Genomic DNA, 27,894 nt, shown 5'->3' on the forward strand with positions numbered 1-27,894 from the left:
ACTCACATGATAGTCTGTCACTCTGTCAGTACTCAATAGTCTCCGGTACCTTTCACACAATCAGACGACCGACCGACGAGATGTAGGAAGTGGCCGCTGATCTCGCTATATCACGAAATTAACTCTTGTTTGATGTGCATGCTCATATGAACATTAAAGCGACATAAAGGACGGTGTTGTGATTAGAAGTGACAGTCGATGCAGTAGTAGCCTTAATTACTCCTTGTTTTTGTAAGTTACTTTTGTAAGTGGTGGCATTACACTACCGGCCTATGTTTACGCAGTTTTGTACCAGTGTTATATAGGTACTAGTTCCACGAGAGTTTTGCAACGCCTCCTCCATGCTTCACTCCGACTCCGAGGGCCCAAATTTAGAACTTCATACCATTTCTCACATTGAAAATGGGTACTCTGCCCTCTGTAAAACATACCCTAGGACTATAGTTTAGACTTTCCATCTTTTCTTCATTGAAAGCATTTAATCCAACTAGTGTTTGTGTAAACATTGCTCACCTGAATCAGGCATCCGTTGAGCGATCAACTAAGAGAATGGGTAGTTGACCCATAAACCTTTGGAACGAATGGCCACAATGTAAACATTATATAGTAGCCTAAATAAGACCACATAAGGCATTCTTTATATAAGGTAGAATACATTATCTTGCATGAATCCTTAAATTTTGCATTGTGTTGTCACTGATAGACACAATTTTGGCCTTGTCTAAATTTTTAGATTGTAAACTCCTTTTCAGTCCAAGTTTTAAACCATGCGCCCTTTAGGAAAGCAGCTTTGAGTTCTTACCATCAATGAAGGACACACATACTTTATATTTTGAAGTACTTACTTATGTATTTTACCATTTACAGGAATTATATGGCTAACTTTAGCACATGTGCATTAATGGAAATTTCTCTACTAATGGTTCTAACTCCACACCTGTACAAGTACAAATCTATCATATTCTGGCATATTCTAATCGAACTTTGACAAACTTACATGTGATAAGTTTGAAGGACTCAACTAAACAGCAAAACCATAGAGACAGTCATTCCTAATCCTTGTGCTCTTAGCACTGGCAAATTACAATATACCATGGTACCTGTTACAAGTTGAATTCATGAATTTTCCTTGATTCATTACATTCGGGACACACACAGACAAGATAAAGGCATGAACCTAATATGGAAACTTAAACACTGAATTCATGACCTTGAAATGTTATGGAGTTATATTCCCTCCACATAAAATCATGGAAACTTGAACATAGTTACATTATAGCTAGTCACATACACTAACATTGGTTTAATATCACCCTGCATTGGAAAAATTAGGAACAGATGCCCAATGAAATGGGACAAATATAGTACTTGATAATTTGACATTTGTTTCATATCAAGGATTTTGCCAGAAAAAACAGTTTTCATGCCAAATTTATGATGACATGTACTGTATGTAGTCATGTACAGCATTTATTGTTAAAGGCATTGAAGACTCGCCCCAAACTGCGTGTCGCGCTCTGAAAAAGTTAACTTTCCGATGCTTGAAAGTGAAGTTTTTCTCTTGTCGCTTCAAAATGCAGACAGTAATGTAACGTGATACCTTGTTATCTTTACCTGGACCTGAGATGTACATCGCTGTATCGTTTGTGCACTGTGTTGTGGGTATTGAACGCAGCTGTATGTGCTGACTGTACACTAGTGTCTAATTACCGACGGTAGCAAGCTGTGTGTGTATTTTCTGGGATCAATGATGGTGTCTAACACTTCTGTTACACCTCATTCGTAACTAGGTCAGATTGCGCGAGTCTTCACACCCTTTAAGTTTCATCTCTATTTGCATTAATTGTAAGTTAACTTATTAATGCTCAGAGCCTAAGAAAGAGGACAAGTTTCACAGACTCCACAACAGGTTCTCATAAACAATCATAATGGACTTAAATATATAACTCTCAAATTGTCAACATTTACAACCAATTTACAGCAAATTCACTATATAGCTTCAACTACATTACTGTAGCTGTCCTCTGCTCATTCATAAGATTCCTTCACTTTTGAACTTTGGAGGATTAATTTTGCTTAGTAAATAAGTATAACCATGCATGTCATCCACACAACACTTTACAGAATAGCTGATTACTGATATTCATTGTGTGTTTGCTGCGTGGGGGGGGGGGGGTGGGGGGGGTGAATGGAAATACCCTCCTACAGTAAGCATCTAAACTGAGTTCAATAATAAATTCAGCTTTACTCTATATATTTTGCTTGGTACTCAAAATAACAAGCATAAATTTAGAAATGGTTGGGGTAACTGTACAGGACTACAGTACTGTGCAGTATTTTCAGATATGTTTTGTAGCTTGGAGCAATGTCTGAAAAGTGAAAACCTCTGTACAAACTTATCATTGCTTGGAATGTACAGGTAGGTTCATTACATATGCCCTAATGTTTAATTGTAATAGAATAGTATTTTAGTTCCCACTGAAATGGTGAAGTCTGTCATCAGTACACAGAGACCACCTATAGGGATACTGTAGGTGATCATGGCCTAATCCCATAGCTTAAAGTACATTTACGTGATAGTGAAAATAAAAAATAATTGTTACACTGTGCAAGACCTTCTATATACAGTAACTGTATCTTGCAGCATTAATTGTCACCCAAAAGTAACTAAGGCTACAACCTGGTATCAATATTCTTTGTACAGTAAGTTGCCTCAGAGTTGTTTGTTTAGCTTTCACATGTACAGTACCTGAATGGTATACAAATAATTATATTATAAAATTTCAGAGTACGTTGATGAAGAGATCCCAGCTATATCAGCACCATGGCAGACCTGCCTGATGACTTTGTTAAGGAACAGCTGAAACGAGAGGTGAAGATAATTGGAACATCTCAGATTGAAAATTACACAGTAAGTCTCCATATATGTATACATGTAAACAGATATTTACCCTGTATTCAGTGTGTAGTGGAACAGATTCAATACTAATGATACTCGTAGGAATCATAATTTGCTTATTAAGATACTTTAATACATACAATTCTTAGGGTATTTTGATACTAATTTAAGCACCACAGGATCAGAGCTGTCATGCTAGTAGAGTCCATATTTCTGTGGACTCTGACTTTGGTTTTCTTGGACTTGGAATGTTTTTGGACTAGGGTTGACCTGGACTTGATTTCAGACAGATTCTAGGTAAGTCCACCAACCAAAGTTACTGTACGTGCATGTTCATGTACCAGGCCTGGGGTTTGTACAAGAACAGTACTGTACCAAGTGGAGATATTCTCATCATTTAATGCGCTAAATAAAGTCATTAAACGTTAGCTCCTTTGAAGGAGGAGAGCATTATGAACTCTACTCTACAAGTGTATAAATTTACGGTGTCTGTAGACATTTTAATCATTTCAAAGTTCAAACTTATAAGACTAATTGGTAAATTTAATGTCATTTTCATATACTGTACAGTATAGTCAGTGTGTAGTTTGCTGCATATTTTAAATATGCTTTTTGACCTACATGGAATTGACCTTAACATAGTAGGAAAGAAGTAAGCACAGAGGCAACCTTCAGCTTCCTTTCACCCAAAACAAATGTTGATGTGAAACAATTGACAAGCATGACATTCTATTTTAAACACATTAAGCCAACAGATGTTTGGAAGCAAGTTGTTAGTACAGTAGTCATTCATTGTCATCTATTAATGTACAGTGTAATGCAACCTGACCAGGTGTGTCAATGCAGTGTCAAATTCATTGCTAAGTGTAAAGTGACATAAACATGCCTACAAATATACTAAACCAGATGAAGGCATGATAAAGTGTACATGTGTGTTCTAATGTAATGCTGTTCTATAAGCTTAAAGTGCCATAACTAAGCATGCCTTCACATAAACTTTAACCAGATGAAGGCATGATAAAGTGTACATGTGTGTTCTAATGTAATGCTGTTCTATGAGCTTAAAGTGCCATAACTAAGTATGCCTTCACATAAACTTAACCAGATTAAAGCATGATAAAGTGTACATGTGTGTTCTAATGTAATGCTGTTCTATAAGCTTAAAGTGCCATAACTAAGTATGCCTTCACATAAACTTAACCAGATTAAAGCATGATAAAGTGTACATGTGTGTTCTAATGTAATGCTGTTCTATAAGCTTAAAGTGCCATAACTAAGTACGCCTTCACATAAACTTTCACCAGATTAAAGCATGATAAAGTGTACATGTGTATTCTAATGTAATGCTGTTCTATAAGCTTAAAGTGCCATAACTAAGCATGCCTTCACATAAACTTAACCAGATTAAAGCATGATAAAGTGTACATGTGTATTCTAATGTAATGCTGTTCTATAAGCTTAAAGTGCCATAACTAAGCATGCCTTCACATAAACTTAACCAGATTAAAGCATGATAAAGTGTACATGTGTATTCTAATGTAATGCTGTTCTATAAGCTTAAAGTGCCATAACTAAGCATGCCTTCACATAAACTTAACCAGATTAAGGCATGATAAAGTGTACATGTGTATTCTAATGTAATGCTGTTCTATAAGCTTAAAGTGCCATAACTAAGTACGCCTTCACATAAACTTTAACCAGATTAAAGCATGATAAAGTTTTCCTGTGTATTCTATTGTAATGCTGTTCTATAATACTTACTTTAAGTGTTCTGGTACCCATAACAATACTGTTTTAATTTGTGTCTGTTAATGGTTGCTTCAAATATTTTGACAATTTGTAAATCTTTGGTCATCTCCTTCTTTCTCAACAGGTTTACACCATCCAAGTTTCAGTCAGTGACTGCCACTGGACAGTCAAACACAGATACAGTGAGTTTTGTGCCCTCCACGACAAACTTGTCGGTGCTAATAGGGTGGAAAAGTCCGCTCTGCCTCCTAAGAAGCTCTTTGGTAATACCTCTAAGGCTTTCATCGAAAAAAGGAGAAGCGATTTGGAGGAATACCTACAAAAAGTTCTTGATGAAAATTTAGACTTACCAAGGCCAGTTTTGATTTTTCTAGAGTTCGATATTTATGTAAGTATTTTTTAGTTGACATACATTTCAGACAATGCTGAATATTGATATGATAACCAACAGCTCATAAGTAGGTAAAGTTTTTGTGAAGAAGTCAATCAAGCATGAAATGAAAAGCATTTTACCCTCTTACTTTTACCTACAACTTAGTTGATAATGTTATTGTTAAAAAAAAAACATCCATCAAAGCTGCAGTACTTTGCCTTTGAAATGTATTTTCCCAATGTCACTTAGCTTCTGCCATGGTCAATATTTGTCACAGAATGTACAATAATGTGGATAAAGGTGGTATCATCTGGTATCTCAATACTATTCATTTAGTTTTTGTGTCCTATTGTGTACATGAGTAGTTTTAACAGTACTACCTGCCTACTGTATGTTTGCATGCTGTATGCAGTATGTGATAGCATTTCTGATTGATTGCACTAATACACTGTATTTATAAGGCACTGTATAATACATGAAACAAGTGTATCAAGTTTGTTACCCTCACCTCCCTCAAAAAAAAAAAACTGTAGTATTGTTTAATACCCCCCAGGCTTTACAATACTTATATACATATGATGAATCCTGTATTATGTGTTTATACAAATTGTGACTTAAATTCTCCCTGAACATGTTTTCTAACAAAAAATGAGACATCTTGGTAATTAGACAAATTGACATTGTTTGAACGACAATTGAGTAGCTACAATTGTTATTTTTTCCCCATAAAATGGTAAGAATGTTCTTACTCACATTGAACCTCAGGCCTACAGTACATGTATGCATCTGCTGTGACAAAAAGTGTGTGTCTTCACACTTCACTAAGTGTTGATATGAGAAGGAACTTTATTATAACATTTAAAATGATGTCATCATTGCAGAAGACCCAAATGTCATACTAATGTGTTCATGTATGAACATGACACTAATTGTGACCTCACTGATGCTACCGGCTAACATTATATTTACTGCTGCACTAGCTTTATGAGGCATGACACCATCAAGTCATTCTGCACAAATACAATTGTTTTATTGACTAGTATTAAACATCCTGCTTGTGGGTGGACAGGGGGTCATTTAGGTCAGAAGAAATATTTCCTGTATACTGAAAAAAAACATCTCAAATAAAAAAAAGTGGTTGGTGTTACTTGAGTGTCTCTTCCTGAAAAGCCTTATATAAATGGCATGACTCACTATTAATAGGGCAATGATATATTTAACACAAATTGGGTTAAAAGATTACTGTATCTTCATATTGTGGGCAACACATTGAAATTTTGTATTCAAGCTTTTGTTTTCAACTAATGAGTGGTAATAAGAAGGTTATGGTAGGTATATACAATATTACCATAGATCTAGATGAAATCCTCGGTGGTTGACAATCTACAAAGCCTTAACAGAAACACCACATTGCCACAGTGAAACAAGGAAACATTGAGTTTATATATGAGACTCTTTCCTGGATTATTCTACCAATTAGGCAGAATTGTACGGTAAACTTCAACGCATTGGCAAAGTTAGGGACATATTTTCTTTGCTTTGAGCAGTTTAACTCCCAAGAATAGTTCTTTCTATTTGTGACGGAATCTCTCCAAACCATCAACAAAATTTCACAGCGGAAAGATCAAACTAAACCACTGAGCAACATCAGGGAGATCATTACTACCGAGCTATCACTTAAAAGCACATTAATGCCTTTACTATGGGTGAATGAATGAGTGTCAATGCATGGTCGGAATGAACTTGCTGTTCGAGCCTTACAAGGCACGGCTACTGCAGGTTAATTGGAACTTTTTTAGGAAAACAGACAATCAATTGCAATTTAAATTAAAGAATGAAATGGAAGACAAGCAGCACACAATTTGGAAGCTCCAGATGAGTGAAGGAAACTACTTAGGAAAAATAATGGGAGGTTGCTCCAGACCTGGCAAACCCACCCTGCCGGGATGTACAGTACCCCTACACTAAGAAAAAATAAAAATATAAAATAGTTCCCTGTGACTGGACTGTTCCCCAGAGGAGGACAATTCTGATGGTGTTTTACTCACAAGTCCTCTAGTCACCGGGTTCCTAAACAAGGGGCCCCTCTGCCAGGGCTGAAGCCCCCTCCCAGTTTAAAAAAATCTTATGTCTCTTGGGAACTTTAATTATTTTTTTGAGTAGGTTTTTTAAACTAAGTATTTAACTAAGAAGTGATGGATTAGGGGATAAAGAAGGAGGGTGTTTTTTAAGGATTTTTTGTTTGAGATAATTAGTTGGTCGAAAAGTGGTAAAGAGTTTGCTGCTTCAAGGAGCGTACTAGTGGCGATATAGCTAGGGATATTGTGGCAAATTCTAAGTAAATTCTAAGTATTTATAATGTTTAATTGGGAAACTTGAGATTTATTACAGCTAAGGAGGCAGATACTGCCATATAATTGGTTTAAATTTTGAATGATAAATTTGTAATAAAATATGTGTGGATAGGTATTTTAGATCACTTAGGCTTTTAAGTGGGTTTAGGATTCTCCAAGCTTTGCTGACAATGAGATTAATGTGTTTCTTAAAATTTAGTTTATTGTCTAGGGTGATTCCTAGGTAAACAGCTTCTTTGCTGGGGAAGATGTCAGTCGTGAAAAGATTAATACTGTAGTCCTCGGTCGAGTCATTGGAAAAAGGGTACTTAAAGATTACAAGCTTAGATTTATTTGGATTAATTTTAACTCTCCATTTACTACACCAGGAATGTTAGGGTATTGGCGAATCTTTGTAGTGCACTGATGCATAGGGAAATTCTTTTACATGTATGCCAATTAGAAAGATTGTCGGCGAACTGACTGCATTGTTGAGTTTATTGTATGGGAGATTGTAAACATACTTACTACTATGGGACTATCACCTTATACCATTTTATAAGTATTATCATCGTCAGCCGCAGGATTTTCCCACTAGCTTTGAAACATGGATTGTTCATGACCAGCGTAGCAGCTAGATCATGCCACTATTAAAGTTGTCCTGTAATCATCATTGTATTGTCATGTCAGTGGCTACCCTAACTACACACACAGTACTCACAACAAAATAAATGTGTTTTGATTCCTTGCCGGAGGCAAAAGGAATCTATGTAGAGGTGGTGACGTGTGTACTGTGTATATGAGCCCTTGCTCGTGAATATGGTAACTCAAAAAGTTCATAGTCTTCATGCTTTGTATGTAGATCCATCTTATTGAGTATAAGAACCCTATTCTATTCTGTGATGGTCATAGGTCAACAGAGGTCAAAGTCTGAAAACCTTGTAAGCACAATAACTCAAAATTTTCTTAGTCCACTTTTTGATATTACCTGCTAGGGTGGTGCTTGTAAAACTGTTACCTACCAAATGTCTGTGCCTGTAAAGGTTTTAAGAAACCTAGTGTTTGATACTGATTGTGTCAAGTATGTGTTGCTTCTACATTACAAGGTGGAACCACATCCTGTAATAGCATGACTCATATTATAGAAATTGCCAAGATTATCATGGTATTTGAACCAACCAAATATTGCATGTACACTGTAGATGAATCTTTAAAATCCAAAGACAGCTTAGCAAATATTTAGCAGAGTAGTTTATGTTTCAAGGAGCAATCAGGAAGTTGGCTGAGCCAACCTTAGTATCTCAGCAATCAATTGCTAGAGTAATAAAGGATTTCTCTGGTAGAAGCAGTTGCCATCAAACTATTTCTGTAATATCCTGAGCTAAGAATTTCATATGGCAGTGTACTGTGGGAAGAATTATCTCGTCTTGTACACCCTAAACTGACCTTTTACTATTATTACTATACCATGTGGTAATTATCATAGTGATGGGTAAGCTGTAACACACATCAGATCTCTTTAGCTTTTGTCACCTCAATTTGTTTATTAACAGTCTCTGACAATTACTGTCAATGAGTAATCTACTATAATGACATTTGAATGTCTTCATTAGGTTAAATTTCTATACATGTTGTATGATATTTGGTCATCGGGTAGTGGTTTTTCTTGATAGTTAATAATAATGTTCCATATTTTGCAGTAACTGAGACATTTCAGATCGTTTCTATTGCCTGATTTAGAAATTTATGGGTTGAACAAACAGACCCCTCTTCAATATTAAAGCTATAGTGTGAACAAGCCCCAACTAATAAGATTCTCATCTCAGTAACATTTTGCATTCATACAATTATTTTCTCAAGATTTTATCAAATACATATATTTTTTTGACAATACTATATGTATAGATATTAACCATCATTATCAGTCTCAATCAGGATGTAGAGTATCTATTAAACTGATAACTATACTCCACAGGATCTCTTTGGTGTTGCACAAGCTCTGGCAGCTGAACTATATGAGAAAGGTGACGTTATTCTATCTGGGAGTGATATGTGCGAGATGACTCCCATGCAACTGTATGCAATCACAGAGAGATTAAAGTTACCACTGCCAACATGTGGTAAGTTCGTGTGATCATGGCTAAGGTACACTAACAGTACCTTTACACTATGCGATTAGTATTCATCCGGTTGAAATTACTTCAGGGAATAATTTAACCTGGTTTTGCATTGCAAAGTGCTATGCAAAACGGGTGCATTGCAATTCAAATGGAAATATGTAACATTGTGTATAGCTGGTTTTGTACTCAGGGACCATAGTAGTATAGTTTACACAACAATTTCCAAAGCCTTCACATCTGCTACACAAATATTTACACTTAATGATTCTGTGTACTTGTAGCATCATACAGACAGCTCAATCCATACTGTCAGTGACGTAATGCAGTAGGCATTATCGTGTCTAGTTTGAAAAAGTACAGAAATTATTACCCTGAGATAAATGAGATTCACATCAGGCTGCAGTGATGTCCTGTGCTGTGCAGACTGAACTATCCAGCTTGGAGTTAGCGATGATCCCTCTCTAACTTAGAAAGGTTAAAGTGTTTGTGCTCATGTAAATGCACTGCAAGAAACATTGTTTATGTATGGTCAAGGTATAGCTGCCAATTTCTCATGGATACTTTCCACCATATCATGTAAATGCTTTGCAGGAATACGTGGTGTCACAAACACTGAAACAGTGTTTATGTATGGTCAAGGTATAGCTGCCAATTTCTCATGGATACTTTCCACCATCTCATGTAAATGCTTTGCAGGAATACGTATTGTAACAGACACTGCAACAATGTTTATGTATGGTCAAGATATGCAGTAGCTGCCAATTTCTCATGGATACTTTCTGCCATCTCCCTCCAATTCCTTTGATTCATTTCCATTCCAAACAAAGCTTTGGACACATATAGAATAACAGTACTTTGATTTATTGACAACTTGTCCACTCTATCTTTTACATATCTCTCTGACAGGTTCAAATGATGCACGCAATGATATCGGCCACATCATGGATTTTCTGGCAACTTTGAAATATTTACGTGTAAGATATGATAGACTTTACTTTAATCAGTACAGGATAAATTCCGAATCCCCTTGAGCAGGCTGATTGTTTGTTATAAGATTGCCTGCAGTGAGTTATGCAGATACAGTTGATAATGTGTTGCATTTGTAGGAATAGCATACTCAGTTGCTATTTATTTACAAATTATGTGTTATTGGGTCAGTTACACAATGTTATAGCAATGAACATTATACAGTAGTCCAAAGCAGCAAGTATTATGTGCCAGAATTCTTGTTGTTAGTCCACACATCAATGAGGAAGAAATCATGTCTATTCTTTTTTAATGTTCTGCAGCAATGGTCATATTGAGCTAGCCCCTCTAAAAAGTGAAAGGGAGGAGGGATGCAGGTATTTTTGACATTTCATAAAATTAAAAAATTAAATAGATAAACTTTTCCTTGGTTATCTCAATAGATCAGCTAACATATTAGACGACAAGCATCGGTATGTATGATATGATACTTTTATGATATTTTTATGATTTCAGATTGCGGGGTCTACACATAACCTTGGAACCAGCAATCGGAAGGTTGTACAGCTACCTTTTGACCTCAGCTCATTCAAAGCTATAGAAAAATTGCAGGTAACTTTTGAAGAAAGTATGGATGAAAGACGTCTAATAGCTTTGATCATTTGTTTCTCAGCAGTCTTTCAAGTATTTATGTAATGGAAAGAACAAAGAAATGTATGGCTAGACTGAGATTCAAACCAGTGACCTCCCAAGCCCAGAGTTTGTGGTGATCCCAACGTACCCATTTCTATGCTTGGGCAGAATCCACATAGCCCAGAGTTTGTGGTGATCCCTACATACCCATTTCTATGCTTGGGCAGAAGCCACAGTAACTTGCATAGCCCAGAGTTTGTGGTGATCCCTACATACCCATTTCTTTGCTTGGGCAGAAGCCACAGTACCTTCCATAGCCCAGAGTTTGTGGTGATCCCTACATACCCATTTCTATGTTTGGGCAGAAGCCACAGTACCTTCCATAGCCCAGAGTTTGTGGTGATCCCAACGTACCCATTTCTTTGCTTGGGCAGAAGCCACAGTACCTGCCATAGCCCATAGTTTGTGGTGATCCCTACATACCCATTTGTATGCTTGGGCAGAATCCACATAGCCCAGAGTTTGTGGTGATCCCTACATACCCATTTCTATGCTTGGGCAGAATCCACATAGCCCAGAGTTTGTGGTGATCCCTACATACCCATTTCTATGCTTGGGCAGAATCCACATAGCCCAGAGTTTGCGGTGATCCCTACATACCCATGACTAGGGATCATGATCCACTTTCATTTGATACACTTTCATTCGATAATAATATAAGTAAATGAATACTTGGCTGTGACTGCAGAGTTTGTAATGTAGAGGTCACAGGTTTCAATCCTGTTCTAATCATAACATTCGTTGCTGCTTTCCATTTGTCTAAAATTTCCCAGTCAGTTTCCTATCTTTCATTACTTCTATATAATAACTAAGTATTTTGCTGTAGCAATACTCCTTATGTCCTTGTTTTTTGAGTGTTATGCTAATTTAGTATATATGTCAAGAATGACCTCATGTGACCCACAATAATGAAATGTTTTCAAATTAAATGTTTGAGAATGTGACAAACCTCCTCATTAATGTCCTTACCTTAGAAGTCTTAAGTAAATGCAGTGCAATGTTGACCCTACAGACATTGCTGAGAGCCTGCTAATAAATTTTTTCTGCTGTAATATTTTGACTTAAATGATAGATTGATCTTTGTGACATGAAAATAGTCTCTGGTTTGGGAGAGATGAAGACAACATTGAGGAGCCTCTCAGTCCATAAATCTGCTTCATCTATAAAGGTATCAGCCATCATTTATTTACCTCATTTATTATCTCGTTTGTAAGAATTGTCTGTAATATCTGGAAAACATTGTTAGGCATTATAGCAATTTACTACCAACACTAATGCTCCTGCCTTGGGAGTACCACCATACACTAATGCTCTTAGCGTACTCATGTATTCATGAAAAACACAACACAAGGCTAAAAGATAAAACAAACACATTTATATCAAAAATGAAATCTGATTTAATGTGTTATTCCTTAAAAAGGATTAAAGAGAAAAAGCCAAATCTGAAAAACGCAACTGGTTTTGACTGTAAGATAGCTTATTGTACATGTTGAGAGTTTTGTTACAGTGTAAACAATTAACAGCAAGATGTTATACTGCATCACATTCACTATCAGCTGTGTTAAAACGTAGAACCAGGTGATTTACATGTCAAGATTACATGTTTTATCTTTTCTGCTTACTTTTCTCTTTGCTTGCAGGAAATTCTCCTGTCTCATTTTGATAATTTGAATGAGTTAGAAGGTGAGAGCCTCAAGACAGTTATTCAAATGGTAGCTCCATGGTCGGAAATCACCAAAGCTGATTTCCGATATAATAATTTACAGAAAGTCGATGCCAGCATGGTAAGTCTCAAGTATTGATCCATTATGCAAAGTTTTTATCTCACAATTTATTCAGTTTGTAGACTTACTTTGAAGCTATCTGGAAAAGCAGAATGTTAGATTAATGGTCAACTTGGATATGAGATGTTGGACGAGATATTGTTTCATTGTCACAATTTTGAAACTAAATTCATATCATGTGTCAAATCTAGTCTGAGTTATAAATGGCAATACTGTTGTGTTTCTTTAATAGAGACAACAGTCTGTGATCACAATGTACATGTAAGGCATGTGCATAAGAGTCATCCATTTCACCCCTGAGTTAACTTCCATTGAGATTGGTCCTGGAAAAATAAATTAAATATCCGTACAATTTGAACTTGCTTCAAGTTCACTGTGGCAAAATCTCTTATCATGTATACATAAAATTTTGGTGTCCACGTTTACTTCTTCTTAGTCTGTCTGAAACTGAGCCATACATTCTTCCCATCCTTCTTGACTTCATAAACCCTTCAGACATATCCCCTTTGTTATTCAACTTTCCTCACTGAATCACGACTGATAAATGTAACTAAACTTAGCGCAGGGAACCAATTGCTTCATTCAAACATTCAGGGTTGTAGTTTAAATCACTTACAGTAACTATGCGACCTTTCATTGACTCTACGTAGACACATACTTAGTGTTGCTGTATGGCATCTATTCAGTTCAGGGGAAGTAATGTTGAACTTGACAGTTTTTCTGTTGTTGAAGTCATCCTCTAAATAGCAAAACCTATATCGTACAAGCTATATAGCAAAAGGTGTGTTCTTGAAGTGATCAATTAGTGATAAGCTACCCAGTCCATCATTTAGTTCAATCAATTCACAGTTGCTGATCTCAAATTACATTTGGGGCAACAAACAAAGTACTTTGCTAAGTTTGGAGAAGTGATGTTACTTCTGTTTGCATTGATAGACCTGGTATAAGTACATGAGCTAACAAACATACTATAGCAGGTTATGTGCTTCACAAGGCTAACATGTCAAATATAGTGTGTTTTATGAATGTTACTTGCTAATGGTGATTTGGCCAGGGAAGGTTACAGGATGTAAAAGGTTGGTGTGAGGGAGGGCCGGGGGGGGGGGGAGGTTTTTGGAAAAGAGGGGTGTAGCTACGTGGACGTTGAAAGTGACTTCCATGATAAAGTTTAGATTCCAAAGGGTGCTTTCTAAGGTGTATTAAAACTATAAATTAGGTCTAAATGGAATATTGTGTTAATTAATACCTTTGAACTTTGAAGAAATTGATTGAATAAATTTTTGCCCTGCCTGCCTCCCCCACACCCACTGTACCCCACTGGATTTCACAGCATATTTTCTCTCAAATTATTTTAAGTTGGCTACCTTAGCTTGTGTTATGGAGGCAATCAGTCCAATGCTACAATGCAATAGTTAGGCAGTGGTATCTTGAGTTTTATTAATTGTTTTGATCTTTTATTGGTATTTCTAGTATTTAGCTAAACAATGACAGGTACCATAAAGTCCTTCATCAATTACTCTGAATAAAAACTGACTCTATTTGATGTGAATAGGTTGATATTCAGTACAACAACATCAATTTTACTGACTTTTCATGATTCTTAAATCAACAAATGTCTTATCATTGTTTGTCTTTCTCTAAATTTGTTTTCAGTGTTTACTGCCAAGATTGGAACATTTAACTCTGAGTCACAACAGTTTGACTGATATCAACAATCTAGCTACTCTTTCCAGCCTCAATTGCCTCAACTTATCCCACAATGCATTTGAATCGTTGGCAAATATGCACATCAAGCTGGGCAACATAAAAACCTTGAATCTGTCCTACAACCATCTACAGAACCTGAACGGTCTGGCCAAGCTCTACTCCTTAGTTTTTCTCGATGTTGGACACAACAGTATTGAAAGAGTAGGTGGCAGTTCTTCATCACCAATGATTGTATTAATAGTATTACTGGAACTATTCTAACGATTAAGCAAAATGGAAAATGAGATTTTCAGTTGCATTTATGAAAGAATATGATATTTTATTACGACCTCAGAAACCTCCCAAAACGGCACGAAAATGAAGGAATGTTTACCGGTATATTATTTTATTCAGGCTGGCCGGATTGAAAAGAGTAATCCAAAATGGCTGTTGTGAAATGGATGTAAATAATTGAATTCAGAAAGGATGTCTTTGACACGTTGCTGCAATATGTTGTCTTTCTTTAATAAACTAGATTCAACAACTGTGTAGGGTTTCTGAATGGAAAAAAAGGAAGAAAACAGTGTAAATAGTAGCATAAAGCATACTTAGTAGTAAGAAAATCATGGTTACCAGTTTTACCCCCCAAAACGATGAGAAATAAGCCCAACTGAAATAATATGTAACCTTGAAGTATGTGTTTTAACTTACGGCACTTAAGGGCATCCGTACAATACATTGGAAAAACCCTTCCCAGTAGTAGTCTTATCAACATAGAAAAAATAATCAGCCAACTAGAACCCGTGACCTCTAGGTCAACTTATAACTTAACATATACATACAACTTAGGGTAAACAAGTAGAAAGTAGGTTAATAGCAACTGTAAACATCTCTCGCCCAGTATCAGGTCATAACTAAGAATGAGCTCACAGGCCTAACCAAGCAGAACCACGTAAACAATCCCCACCATAGTAGCCTAGCCCGTGATACAAATAATACGCTGAATAACTCCACCCCACTCTCCCCTATTAAATATACAGCTAAATAAACGCTGAGAAGCAACTAAACATCAACATACCTTAACATCTCCACTGAACGTTATGTTTGAATATATGAAATGAACTGCAAGGTTGCACCGCAGCGCGGTGGTATGTCTTGTTGAAAGGCGAGCTATACAAGTAACTACAACGCATGTTAATAATAAAATATGAAAGTTAAAGTACAGAAACTTATACACGTCATAGAGGGAAAACAATTACACGACAATGGCAGTAAGACCAGTGAAGTGAGTTGATAAATATATAGATAGCCATACAGTAACATGCCACTGGTCTGACAGTTATGCCCGTTGGCTCTGGAAAACTCTTCTTGCAATTCTACAACAGTCCAGCAGGCAATGTGGAAATAAAGTGTTATATGATTCGTTTGTAATAGTCCTAAGTCATGGAAGAATTCATTGCTTGTTTTGTTTTTGATTTAGGTGGAAGATGTTCAAGCTGTTGGTAATCTTCCCTGCTTAGAGGAGCTTGTCCTGTTTGACAACCCTATCACAGGAATTGTAGATTACAGAACTAAGATCTTGAAACTTTTTGGGGACAGAGTAGCTGAAGTCAAGTTAGATGGCCAACCTGCATCCAGCCAAGAGATGGTAAATTAATGTTAACACATTGTATATATGCTAAATTAATGTTAACACATTGTATATATGCTAAATTAATGTTAATACATGGTATATATGCTAAATTAATGTTAACAACATTGTATATATGCTAAATTAATGTAAACAACATTGTATATATGCTAAACTAATGTTAACAACATTGTATATATGCTAAAGTAATGTAAACAACATTGTATATATGCTAAACTAATGTTAACAACATTGTATATAAGCTAAATTAATGTTAACAACATTGTATATATGCTAAATTAATGTTAACACATTGTATGCTAAATTAGTGTTAACACATTGTGTATATACTAAATTAATGTTAACACATTGTTAATGCTAAATTAATTTTAACACATTGTTAATGCTAAATTAATGTTAACACATTGTATATATGCTAAATTAATGTTAACACATTGTATATATGCTAAATTAATGTTAACACATTGTATATATGCTAAATTAATGTTAACACATTGTATAAATTAATGTTAACACATTGTATATATGCTAAATTAATGTTAACACATTGTATAAATGTTAACTCTAACATAAATGTGTTGATGCGACAAGAGGCTATCATTACAGCATTAATTTGCCTTTCTCAAACTTCTGATCATATTATCAAACTTTAGAGGTTCGAGAATAAAACTAAAGTTCATTTCATGAATTTTGTGGGACACACACTGGTGTTTGGATCAGCTTTCTTCAGTTAATCGATAAATAATCAAAACTCTTAGAATGAGTAATTCTCAGCTATGTGTAAATACCGCATGGTTTGGTCAGAAAGACACAAAGATCCTACTCAGACATAAACATCCAAGTATTCTTGCTAAAATTTAAAGAAATTGTCTTTTACTTCTTTCATCTATAACAGGACACAGTTGCCATCTTAAGTGCAATACAAAAGTCAAAACTTCAGCAGGATAAAGGGAAGCAAAAGGTGAGTTGTTGTCTTGAGTTCACACCAAGATAATTGGAAAACGGAAGAAAATTACACATTGTTTTGATTACTCCATGACATGTTTGGTTGCCATGGTAAAGGAGAACCAACCCTAACAGTAACCAACCACAAAGATAGCCATACATATTGTAGACAGTCACTAAAAGTAACAAGAAAAATAGTTTTTATAGTTAGAGGTGTCAATGATAATATTTTGTGACTTCATATACAACACTGATAACTCAAAGCAACAAGGAGTATGACATCACAAAGTTTGGTTATGTTAGTCGTTTATTCTGTACAACTTTGCTCTGAGAAAGGTTGTGTATGCATATTCTGATTATTCAAAATTGGCCTATTACTGACAACACTACTGTACAAGTATACTTTCACCATGAAAGATATAAGCTGTTCATATCATGGAGACATCACAACACACACATGGAAATGAAAGCATCCTTATCTGGTATCATTTCCTTGTGACCTGTCCATAGTTGTACATTATACACATCTCCATCACATAGGCTAAGAAAGTTGTTGAGTTTGGTTCTCCTTGTCTAAAGAAAACTTCAAATATAGATTTTACAATTTGGAATTCTCTCCTGTTTACAGGCAGTGAGTAACTTTTTAGTGTGTCAGTTGGGAAGAATGGGCAGGGATGGGTGGGTATTTGCTGCAAGGTGATATCATGCATATCAGTAAAGATGGGGTTTTTGTACGATATTGACAGCACCATGCTTACTTGTTTCAAAGTATGCACAATTGGTTTCATCCTAAAATATCCTAACATTAAAGGAAGCTTAAACCAGATAGTTATTTTGTTATATTTCTCCAAGACAAATATGAGCTAGTTAACCTCAACTGTGTTAAAAGATATCTTAATATGTGGATCTTGTGTCTGGAAATGAGACATTTAGTAGTAAATGACTGCAATCTTACAGCATCCAAGGTTTCCCGATAGCAGTACTGAATAAAAAAAATCATGCAATATACTTATAATATATACCTATTCATATTCCTCCTCTTTGTATTATGTTCAGGGCCATGAAGTGTCAATTGCAGAACATCCTTCTCTGGGACAATCAAACAACGTGGCTAGCAATGTACCAGAGAACTCATCTACTGAAGAAGGTATGTTAGTGTATTCAGCAATCTGAGCAACCCCCTATTATCGGCAAAGAAGGATCTTAAAGCTGTACTTTGGTCTGTGATGTTGTTTTGATCAAGCCATGAAAGATTGACAGATATTTGGATACCCCTCAATGCTCAAGATTTATATAACTAGAACCATGTGACTTCTACTACTTAAAGTTTTATTCCAGTACAGAAATTTTTGTGTCCCACAAACTTTATGTTGTGTTCTATTATTTCCTTTGCAACTATCTTAAATCTAATGTTGTAATCATTTCACTTTTGGTAAAATAAAGTATGATACTATCTTTTTATGTAAATCATATATTGTCCACTAGATTGAGACCAGTTCAACACAACATCCACACCTTACTTTGCTGTGTAACTAATGCCAAAACAGCAGGATGGGGGAGTTTATGAGACTTTTATTGATTATTGTCAATTATTGTCCTATAAATAGGATGCATTGTATACATATAGTGGTTATTTTGAGAAATGAGAAAGTTAAAAGAGACCAAACATCCCTTCAAGGATTGGCATGTCTTATTAGTTATTTCAATTTCTGTCATAAACAGGAAGTGACTTTCAAGCACAGATTGAAAAGATTCGCCAAGAAGGAGGTAAGAACTGGCTGAACAGACTTAATGAGCTCCAAGCATCTGTAAGGAAACCAGACAAGGAAGAAACCAGACGGCCTCCTGAAGGTAGAAGGGTTTACCCGCCAAAGACAGAAACAAAGATGGAGGTTGGAAGGTAAGATGATGTCTCATGTAAACTTTCTCACAGATATTATTTAGATTCCAACGATGAAATGTGAAGCAATTTGTCAATGATGCTTTGTTAGTTTATCAATTGGCCAGATGCAAAATCAATATGCTTTACTTAATGATCATACAACTCTTAGTGGAATTTGTTCTCTTGAGCCAGTACAAACCTAGTTGGAGTGATGACTCCTACCTCACAAATTTTGAAGAGATTTTGATAGGTTTTTTTCACAGTTGAATGATAAGCTGTTAACATTTCGTTTTCTCAATAACACTCTTTGTATTGCAACAACTACTTTGTCTTGGACTGGATCTTTTGGTGGTAATTTCTTTGTCATGATTGGCAAGGGCGGCGGAAGCACTTTTAATCTGGGGGGGCACCGACATCAAAGGGCACTTTGCAGAAATTCGATTGGACTGATGTAGCCTTTATAACTCTTATTGTATTATCTTATTTGCGTATACACATCACTCAATCAACGCCCCCCCCTCCCCCTCAAGGAAAATATGCATACTAGCACTGCAATACAGGGCCGTCTTAACGCATGGGCCCACTGGGCCCTGGCCCAGGGCCCCGCGATGTCAGGGGCCCCGCAATCGTAGTAACCCCATGTCTTAATCTGGGAGGAAAACTTATTGAATAGGCCATTATGCCTGATTGAATTCGATACTTGACAACTTGTGACGAGAGTTGGTAAAACACTTTTGTATGTTATTCAGCTAAAGTTTTATGCTTTATGCGCGACATAGGGAGGGGTGGTAAATGCAGGCATGTCTATGCTTGAGCGATTGTCAAGGATATCAGTTTTTCACGCAACTTTTTTTCGAACTCACTTGATTGAGGGGCGCCGCTTCATTGCCGGGCCCAGGGCCCGGTGATCTCTTAAGACGGCCCTGCTGCAATATCCAATGGGAAACAAGGAACAAACTGAGGTGAAATCATGCTAGTTGCTAATGTAGGAATCTTCCGAATTAGAGTTTTTTCTTGTTAATATCTGAACACATTTTTTTCCATTCGAAATAGCTTTGAGTTTGACCCACAGAAATTCATTAAAAGCCAGGGCGTAGCCAAGATTTGCAAAGTTATATGCACGACTATCTGAGCGGAGCGCCACCATCGGTTGGCGCGGAACGTACAAGAAATTTTTGGGTTTTACAATGCCCTCAGATGGCCGGAAACAGCCCTTCACGAGTGTTCATTCTGGTTCCCTGGCCTCTTGCTAACTTGATACACCTCAATTTTTATGTAGAAAAAGGGCACATTTTTAACCTGAGGAAAAGTGGGGGGCACGTGCCCCCTGTGCCCCCCCCGGTTCCGCCGCCCTTGATGATTGGCCATCACACTGATATTCAGTCAAACACAAGTCACAAAATCTGACTGACCTCTATCAACAGTTCTCCAATTGTCGCAAAATGAAAACAGCCTAAATACCCCATCTTTCATTTCTTGATTCCTTGCTGGCGGCAAAAGGAATCTATGCGATCTTGTTGGCGTGTGTGTGTATATATGTTGTCACTTGTTTGCAAACATGGTAACTCAAAAAGTTCATGGTGGATTGAGTTCATACTTGTTATGTGGATTTGTCTTATTGAATACAAGAAGCCTATTGTTTTCTGTGAAGTTCAATGTGAACATGATAACTCCAAAAATACATCTTTGTTGAACTTCATACAAGGTATGCAGATTCAGCTTGTTGAGTAAAAGAATCGTACGACCTTGGTGGAGGTCAAAGGTCATTTGCATTTAAGGGAAAGTCTGAAAATCTTCTAAAACAATAACACAAGAAGTACATCTTTCTTGAACAGCTTCTTGAGTGAAAGAATCTTATTGAAATTGGTAGAGGTCAAAGGTCACATGAGGTCAACAGGCATCAAAGTCTGAAGAACTTTTAAACCTGATAACTCCAAAATTAAAGTTACAATTAATCTGTGAAATCTCCAATGCTATGATTTTCTTTTGGTGAATATAGTTTGGTAAAGTTCAGTTTAGTTCTGTGAGGGGGCTCTATAGGTCTGCAATAAAACATACCTGGCATCCGGGTAATGAAATCTCCTTCAGAGTTCAAACTATTGCTTTAAACATGCACTTAAACCTCCTGTCAGTTTTTCACCCTCTGAGCCTCAAGGGGTCAACAGGTTATCTCAAATGTTGGAAATATTGGCAAATTCCTCAAGAATATTTCACAGTGTACAAACAATGTAGTGTAACTCTCAACAATAACTGAAGGGATTGCTAGCTCGAAATTGGTCAAATGTGTCTAGGAAGACTGTTCTTTCTGGATATTGAAACATTTTAGTTTAAAACTCTATACTTTAAAATCCTTACCAGCGAATGACATGGTTGATGCCCACTTGGGATTGTTACAAACCTTTTCTGCTTCGCACTTAATTCTTGGACAAATTTAACTCACTTGCTCTACATTAGTCAGATACTTATTTTGTAGTTTGAGGAAATTGTATGGCAAGGAATCACAAAGCTAAATGGCTTTCTGGTTTTTTCTTTATTTTACAGGAAAACTGCTCCTGTAACGCTACTATCTCTTCTCCCTCCATGCAGGTCGAGTTTAGGGGACATTAAGTCCTCTGCAACTGCTACTGAGTCCTCAGAGCCGATCATGCAGGAAACACAAATCAGTGCCAGGGCCTTAGCTCATTGTCTGTTTGACGAACTAGCCCGACACAAGGCCCATGGCATTCATGTCGTGGCTGATTTATTCAACAATTTAAGCGTTTTTTTCAAGGGACCAGTACTATGCACCTATGGCACTAGACACAGATTAACCAATCAGCCACACCCTGATGTAAAAGGTTCCACCATAGTCGAAATTCTCACCTCCATGGAGATGCCCCAACAGAAGGAATTTTTGGGCATTTTGAAAGGATTAGCAGATGGCAGTGCCAAGCTGTATAATCCTATTCACCCTAGCCAGCACGAGGCAATTCAGGTGTATGAATATGTCAAAAACTTTCTTGGCAAAGAAACGGTCAGGGATATTCAGAAGGAAGTGGTGGAGGTCCTACCTGACAGGAAAAGTGACCAAAAGAAAGAGGTGGCCATTGCTCCAAGAGAAGAAGAGGCTTTCCCTTCAGAGGTTCATCAACAGAAAGCTGAGTCGGACAAAAGTGTCCAGACACTTCCCACACCACAGACAAACCCACTGCCAGACTACAGTACCGGAGAATTAGAATATATTTCAAGTTGCAATTCTTCAAAGATAGTCACGATTCCAGGGGCCATGGGGTTTATCAAGACTATGAAACCGTTAGACCTTGTCAAATTTTTCCACGACAATGTGGCGCAGATATCTTTGGAACCTGAAAGACTTCTCCACATGTTGTGGACGACAGTGATCACATTTGCTGATCCCAAAAAACCTGTTGTGGCTCTGGTCTTGCTCAGTTCTAAAGCTCTTTACTTTGTCTCTCAAGAGAGTCTGAAATTTTTCTCGGAGAGCATCAATGGAAAGTCTCACCGGCGAATCAGGAGTGATTTTGGAGTGAGTGGCAATACCTTGACTTTCAAGAGTGGACAGGTAGACAGGGCTCACCAGAGTGGTGTTTTGCATACAACTGACACAAGTGGGCTGGACTGTGTTCAATGTCAGCACAAAATAGACTTTGGTGACATCACAGAAGTGTGTGTGGGACTGTTCAGCCAAAAGCTGAGAATTACTGGCTCAACTCCTGATACCACTGTTACTTTGCTGACTCAAAACTTTCAACTCACGAAAGATTTCCAAGAGAAGTTGATGCAAGCCCTACCAGATGGAGAAGTAAGAGAACCTCAATCTCCAGAACCTGATGGTGGGGACATCTACAATCAAGCCCACCCACCATTTGAGAATCATACAGGAGTCTCTGAGTATGTCCACCCAAGTAATGTTACTTTCTATTATCAATATGAAGAGACAATCGAAGATCTCCGACACGTCCTCTCAGAGAGCTTGACCGATTCTACTCCTGATCTCACCCAGAGTAGTCTATTGTTCTACAGAATCTGTCACCAGACCTACGTGGGCGAGCTAACTAGAGGAGCAGAGACCTTCATGAAAGAGCAATCTCAGGAGGAGGAATTGTGTTCCCTGTTTATCCTTAATCAACACATTGCTCTCTGCAATGAGAACCATGTCAGCTACCCTCTGCCGACCTTCATCCGAGCCCTTCCAGACAGCGTTCATTATCATCCTCTCGATAACCATCCAATCAGGAATCTTAAGAGAATCGTCTTGAGTGACTTTACTTCTAAGGATATTACTCTGATCTTTGAGGTCCTTGACGTGGATGTGGACATATCAAAGGACCATTTCAGTTCTAGTGATGGTGAAGCAACCAAGCACGACACCCCAGATGTAGCGTGGACTGTCCTCTTAGCATCACAAGAGGACAGGGAAAGGGTGGTGAAAATGCTCAGTACTCAGTGGAAAGAGATACACAACAGACAATTGTCTATTCAAGTCAGTGCATAGGAAGCTCAAGAGCACATAAGATACCCACACCTCATTGTGGCAAAGTTTACTGTAGAAGCATGTGTCCGGGTACCCTCAACTGATGGACAGTTTACTGTAGAAGCATGTGTCGGGGTACTCTCAACTGATGTACAGTACAGTTTCCTGTAGCAAGCATATGTCTGGATATCCTTGACTGATGGACAGTTTCTTGTAGCAAGCATATGTCTGGGTACCCATGACTGATGGACAGTTTCTTGTAGCAAGCATATGTCTGGGTACCCATGACTGATGGACAGTTTTCTGTAGCCGGCATGTGTCGGGGTACCATCAACTGATGTACAGTTTCCCATAGCAAGCATATGTCTGGGTATCCTTGACTGATGTACAGTTTCCTGTAGCAAGCATATGTCTGGGTACCCATGACTGATGGACAGTTTCCTGTAGCCGGCATGTGTCGGGGTACCATCAACTGATGGACAGTGTTCCTTGGCAAGCATGTGTCTGGGTACTCTCAACTGATGGACAGTTTCCGATAGCAAGCAAGTGTCGTTGTACCCTTGACTGATGTAGTTTCCTGTAGCAAGCATATGTTGGGGTATCCTTGACTGATGGACAGTTTCCTGTAGCAAACAAGTGTCGGGTACCCTCAACTGATGGACAGTTTCCTGTAGCAAGCATATCGTGGTATCCTCAACTGATGTACAGTTTCCTGTAGCAAGCAAGTGTCAGGTACCCTCAACTGATGGACAGTGTTCCGTAGCAGGCATATCGTGGTATCCTCATTTGATGTACAGTTTACTGTAGCAAGCATGTGTCGTCGTACCCTCGACTGGTGTACAGTTTCTTGTAGCAAGCATATGTCGGGGTATCCTTGACTGATGGACAGTTTTCTGTAGCAAGCAAGTGTCGGGTACCCTCAACTGGTGTACAGTTTCCTGTAGCAAGCATGTGCCAGGTACCCTCCACTGATGGACAGTTTCCTGTAGCAAGCATGTGTCGGGGTACTCTCAACTGATGGACAGTTTACTGTAGCAAGCAAGTGATGAGGTACCCTCAAATTATGGACAGTTATCAAGTCATGTGAGTTGACATTAGGTACTGAAGGATTGGTCATTTCCACTGAATGAACTATGGAAAGGGCATAGGAAAAACACAGGATAAACCTGTGCCCAGTAAAGAGAAATTATTTGTTGAAACAATGGTTGGACAACCTCTCTGAAAGGTTCTTCAGCTATTCAAGTGAGTGCTAGGACATCTTTATCTTGATCTAAAATGTGGAAGGAGAGCAATTCTCTATTTTAGAAATTTAAATTAACATCGTCAGTTCCATGGATAGATGGTGACGTAAAATGATCTTCAAAAATGCTACCAAATTATAACAGAGATTAAAAATGGATTTAGTTAGACGATGAAATGTCTTATTTATGGGAAATTATTTCAGGCCTTACTGTAATATGTTTAATTGACTTTCCCGCATATTTGGGTGCAATATGAATGTCCTAGAGCTATGGCGGTAGTTGCTTTGAAGGGATATTCCGGTGGAAGAAATTGGTTTTGGGGGAAATTTTTCATATCTTTCGATGAAAACCACATACTCATAGCATTTTGAATGATGATGATTTATATTTAAAAAAATATTTAAATATCATTTTATTTAAAATTTGATGATATTTTGTGAAAGTATAGATGTGATTGTCATCTTGCTCACTTTATACACGTAGGAAAATAGATCGAAATCGCATTTTAAAGAAATTCTTATAACAGAGAACATTTTTATCTAGATAAGCAAACATTCCCTAAACAGGTAAATGATAATAGGGGCTAAAGTCTCTGAAGAACATCTGCATGTTTGATGTCACATTACCTTACTGGAGTAAAGGGAAGGTTTAGCCAGTTGAAATAGGTTACATTCAATCCACATTGGAGACAAGATATTGAGCTGCGGTTTTCAACTAACATTGTGCGGGAACAGTTTTCTCGTCAAGATAAGTTTTCCATTGTCTGCCACCTGAATAGGCTGCAATATTAAGGCTTCATTAATTAATGCAGAAAGACAAAGAGTATAGCCTGATCCATAATTAAAGGAAGTGACATTAGCTCCTGACATTACTATTTGCAAAATGTATCAAATTTGTTCTCTTAGCATAATAATACATAGAAGTGTTAGCACTGGTGCATGCAGTACCCTGTTTAAGGTCACAAGTGACTCAATATCATTTATATAGTTTCATGTAATCCTTGACTCAGCAGAAATATTTATGAGTCAATCATTTTATGACATATTTGTCAGCTGAGTTTGACTGTGAAATGTTTTTTAATTAAGTTTATGAGGCTTTTTTATTTATTAATTTTTTTAAAGGAAAGAAGATCACACAAATTGTTGGTGAATACATAGACAGTTTGTCTTCTTGAAGTTTTGAGATTGTTCTTTATGTTTTAGTTGATACCCATACATCATGACAGTTTTCTACACGCCCTGAAATTTGTTTACTAGCTAATACATAACAACATGAACCTGAGCAAACCAAACATATAGGAAGTCATTGCTGGAGTGGAAACACTTTTAAATGGAGTTTTTTGTTTAAGAGTAATGGAGAGATGTTTGTGTGTGCGGGGGGGGGGGGGCAGAAAGGGGGGGCAGAAAGGAAATGTCAGACCACTTCCTTTCAAATTTCTCACTTGGTGGCCCTGTCAATTAATGTTGAGGGCAAATGTTGCAATTCAACCAAATTGTTATGCAGTAGCCCTACTCACCAAGGCCTTTTATTTCATGCAGTCAGGAAGATTCGTAACTTGCTTCCATCCTAATTCTTTTACGATGATATTTGTAAGGGGATTAAACAGGGTTTAGGATATTCGCAAACCGAACACTTTGCTATCAGTCAGGCATAAATGTAAAGGTATATTCGAAAGAAAATGATTTACTATGAAGAAAAGAATATATTTCCCTCCTGTACGTCCATCACAAGTAAGAACATTTCTTATCTATGGATATTTGCGAGCATTAATGTTTGATCATTGGATGAAGTGATGTTTAGTTACTTGTATCTATATGTAGAATGTTACCATGTGCTGTCTAGTTTTGCATGTTTGTTGGTTTCGCTTGCAATTGACTATACATCTGTGAGTTGCAACGGGGAGGGGGAGGTGGGGTGGGGTTAGGGGTGTCGTGAACTTCGAAAAGATGACAACTGTGTTATGACCTCAAAATTACTTTTAAGGTTCTAAATACTGAAATGTCATGTCACACATGCAACACTTACTTTAAACTCTTGGAATATCACGCTCTCTGTAACCGAGCGTCCCCTTGTCACATGTATACTGGCTCTGTGTAACCACGTTGTACAGAAATCATATCTAAAAGCATATTTTCTTTGTTTGATACTTAAAACATAGATAGACCTGCAATAAAATATGTTGTCCAGGTGTTCAGTGTATATATACTATACAAAATCTATGTACCATTGGTTATAAGAGTCACAGTTTATGTACCATATAGTACTTGTATGGTATCACATCCACAAGGATAGCCTATGCATCCTTTGAAAGGTAGTGGTATGATATTTAAGTACAGAATTCTTACTTTTTTACATGAAAACTGCGATCAAATTTGAATATTTTGGGATTTATTAAAAGTAACATCTAGAAAATTGCAGTCGTTTAATTAAGCGAAAGATTAAAAACAGAATAAACAAGAATTGCTATTATATAAGACTACTCAGTGTGCCTGTTTTCTCTTTTAGATTATTTCTATATTTCTGACATATTGAAATTGGCAGGTGTTACTGTAGACCGTGTCCCCTCCCCCTCTCCCCTTCCCTGTTAATCCACCTTTGGATACATTCACCTCTAATGCATGCAGTGTCTGACGATATCTTCAGTGTCTGACCTTATCCACTGGCGGATCCAGGGCCTTTGTTTGGGAGGGGCCAAAATGGCATTAGAGTGATATGGGGGAGGGGTTTAAGGGGAGGGGGTGGCCCCTCCCCTTTGGAAAATTTTCTATTGCTGAATGCCCTCAGATGCAATTTGGTGTGACAAAAGTGTACAATGGTGATGTTAATTTACTTCTAAAAAAAATGTTTCCCAGGTGTAATTTTCTAAAATATTTATAAAACAAAGTTGGGATCATCTTTCTCAAGAAATTTTATTTCTCATAGGTTATAAATTTCTTACAACCAGCCTGTAACTGCAAAATGGTGTTAAACTGTAAATCCTCATGCTCATACATTTACATAGCTCCCAGCTCTTGAGAAGGCAAATGCTGGTCCATGCCACGAATCGCCGTCCTGGGGAGGGGTTAAGGGGAGGGTCCCCCTCCCCTTTTGAATTTTTT

General features: G+C 37.3%; 1 protein-coding gene across 2 annotated transcripts; it reads left to right on the forward strand.

Moving 5' to 3' along the window:
• The first annotated feature begins 22 nt into the window (after positions 1-22).
• On the forward strand, positions 23-27,272 carry LOC139961203 (uncharacterized). Of its 2 annotated transcripts, none has more exons than XM_071960214.1 (14): positions 23-231; positions 2,788-2,911; positions 4,773-5,036; positions 9,330-9,474; positions 10,381-10,448; positions 10,957-11,052; positions 12,206-12,301; positions 12,774-12,917; positions 14,571-14,825; positions 16,084-16,251; positions 17,150-17,215; positions 18,256-18,346; positions 18,922-19,099; positions 21,623-27,272. In XM_071960214.1, exons 2-14 carry the CDS (start codon positions 2,825-2,827, stop codon positions 23,574-23,576), a joined length of 3,612 nt encoding a protein of 1,203 aa, XP_071816315.1. In that variant the 5' UTR covers positions 23-231; positions 2,788-2,824; the 3' UTR covers positions 23,577-27,272. The 2 variants fall into 2 exon arrangements, with proteins under 2 accessions (XP_071816315.1, XP_071816316.1); XM_071960215.1 differs by having other exon boundaries at positions 21,668-27,272.
• The last annotated feature ends 622 nt before the right edge of the window (positions 27,273-27,894 follow it).

The sequence above is a fragment of the Apostichopus japonicus genome, chromosome 20, assembly GCF_037975245.1.
Source record: "Apostichopus japonicus isolate 1M-3 chromosome 20, ASM3797524v1, whole genome shotgun sequence".
Classification (NCBI taxonomy): Eukaryota; Metazoa; Echinodermata; class Holothuroidea; order Aspidochirotida; family Stichopodidae; genus Apostichopus; species Apostichopus japonicus.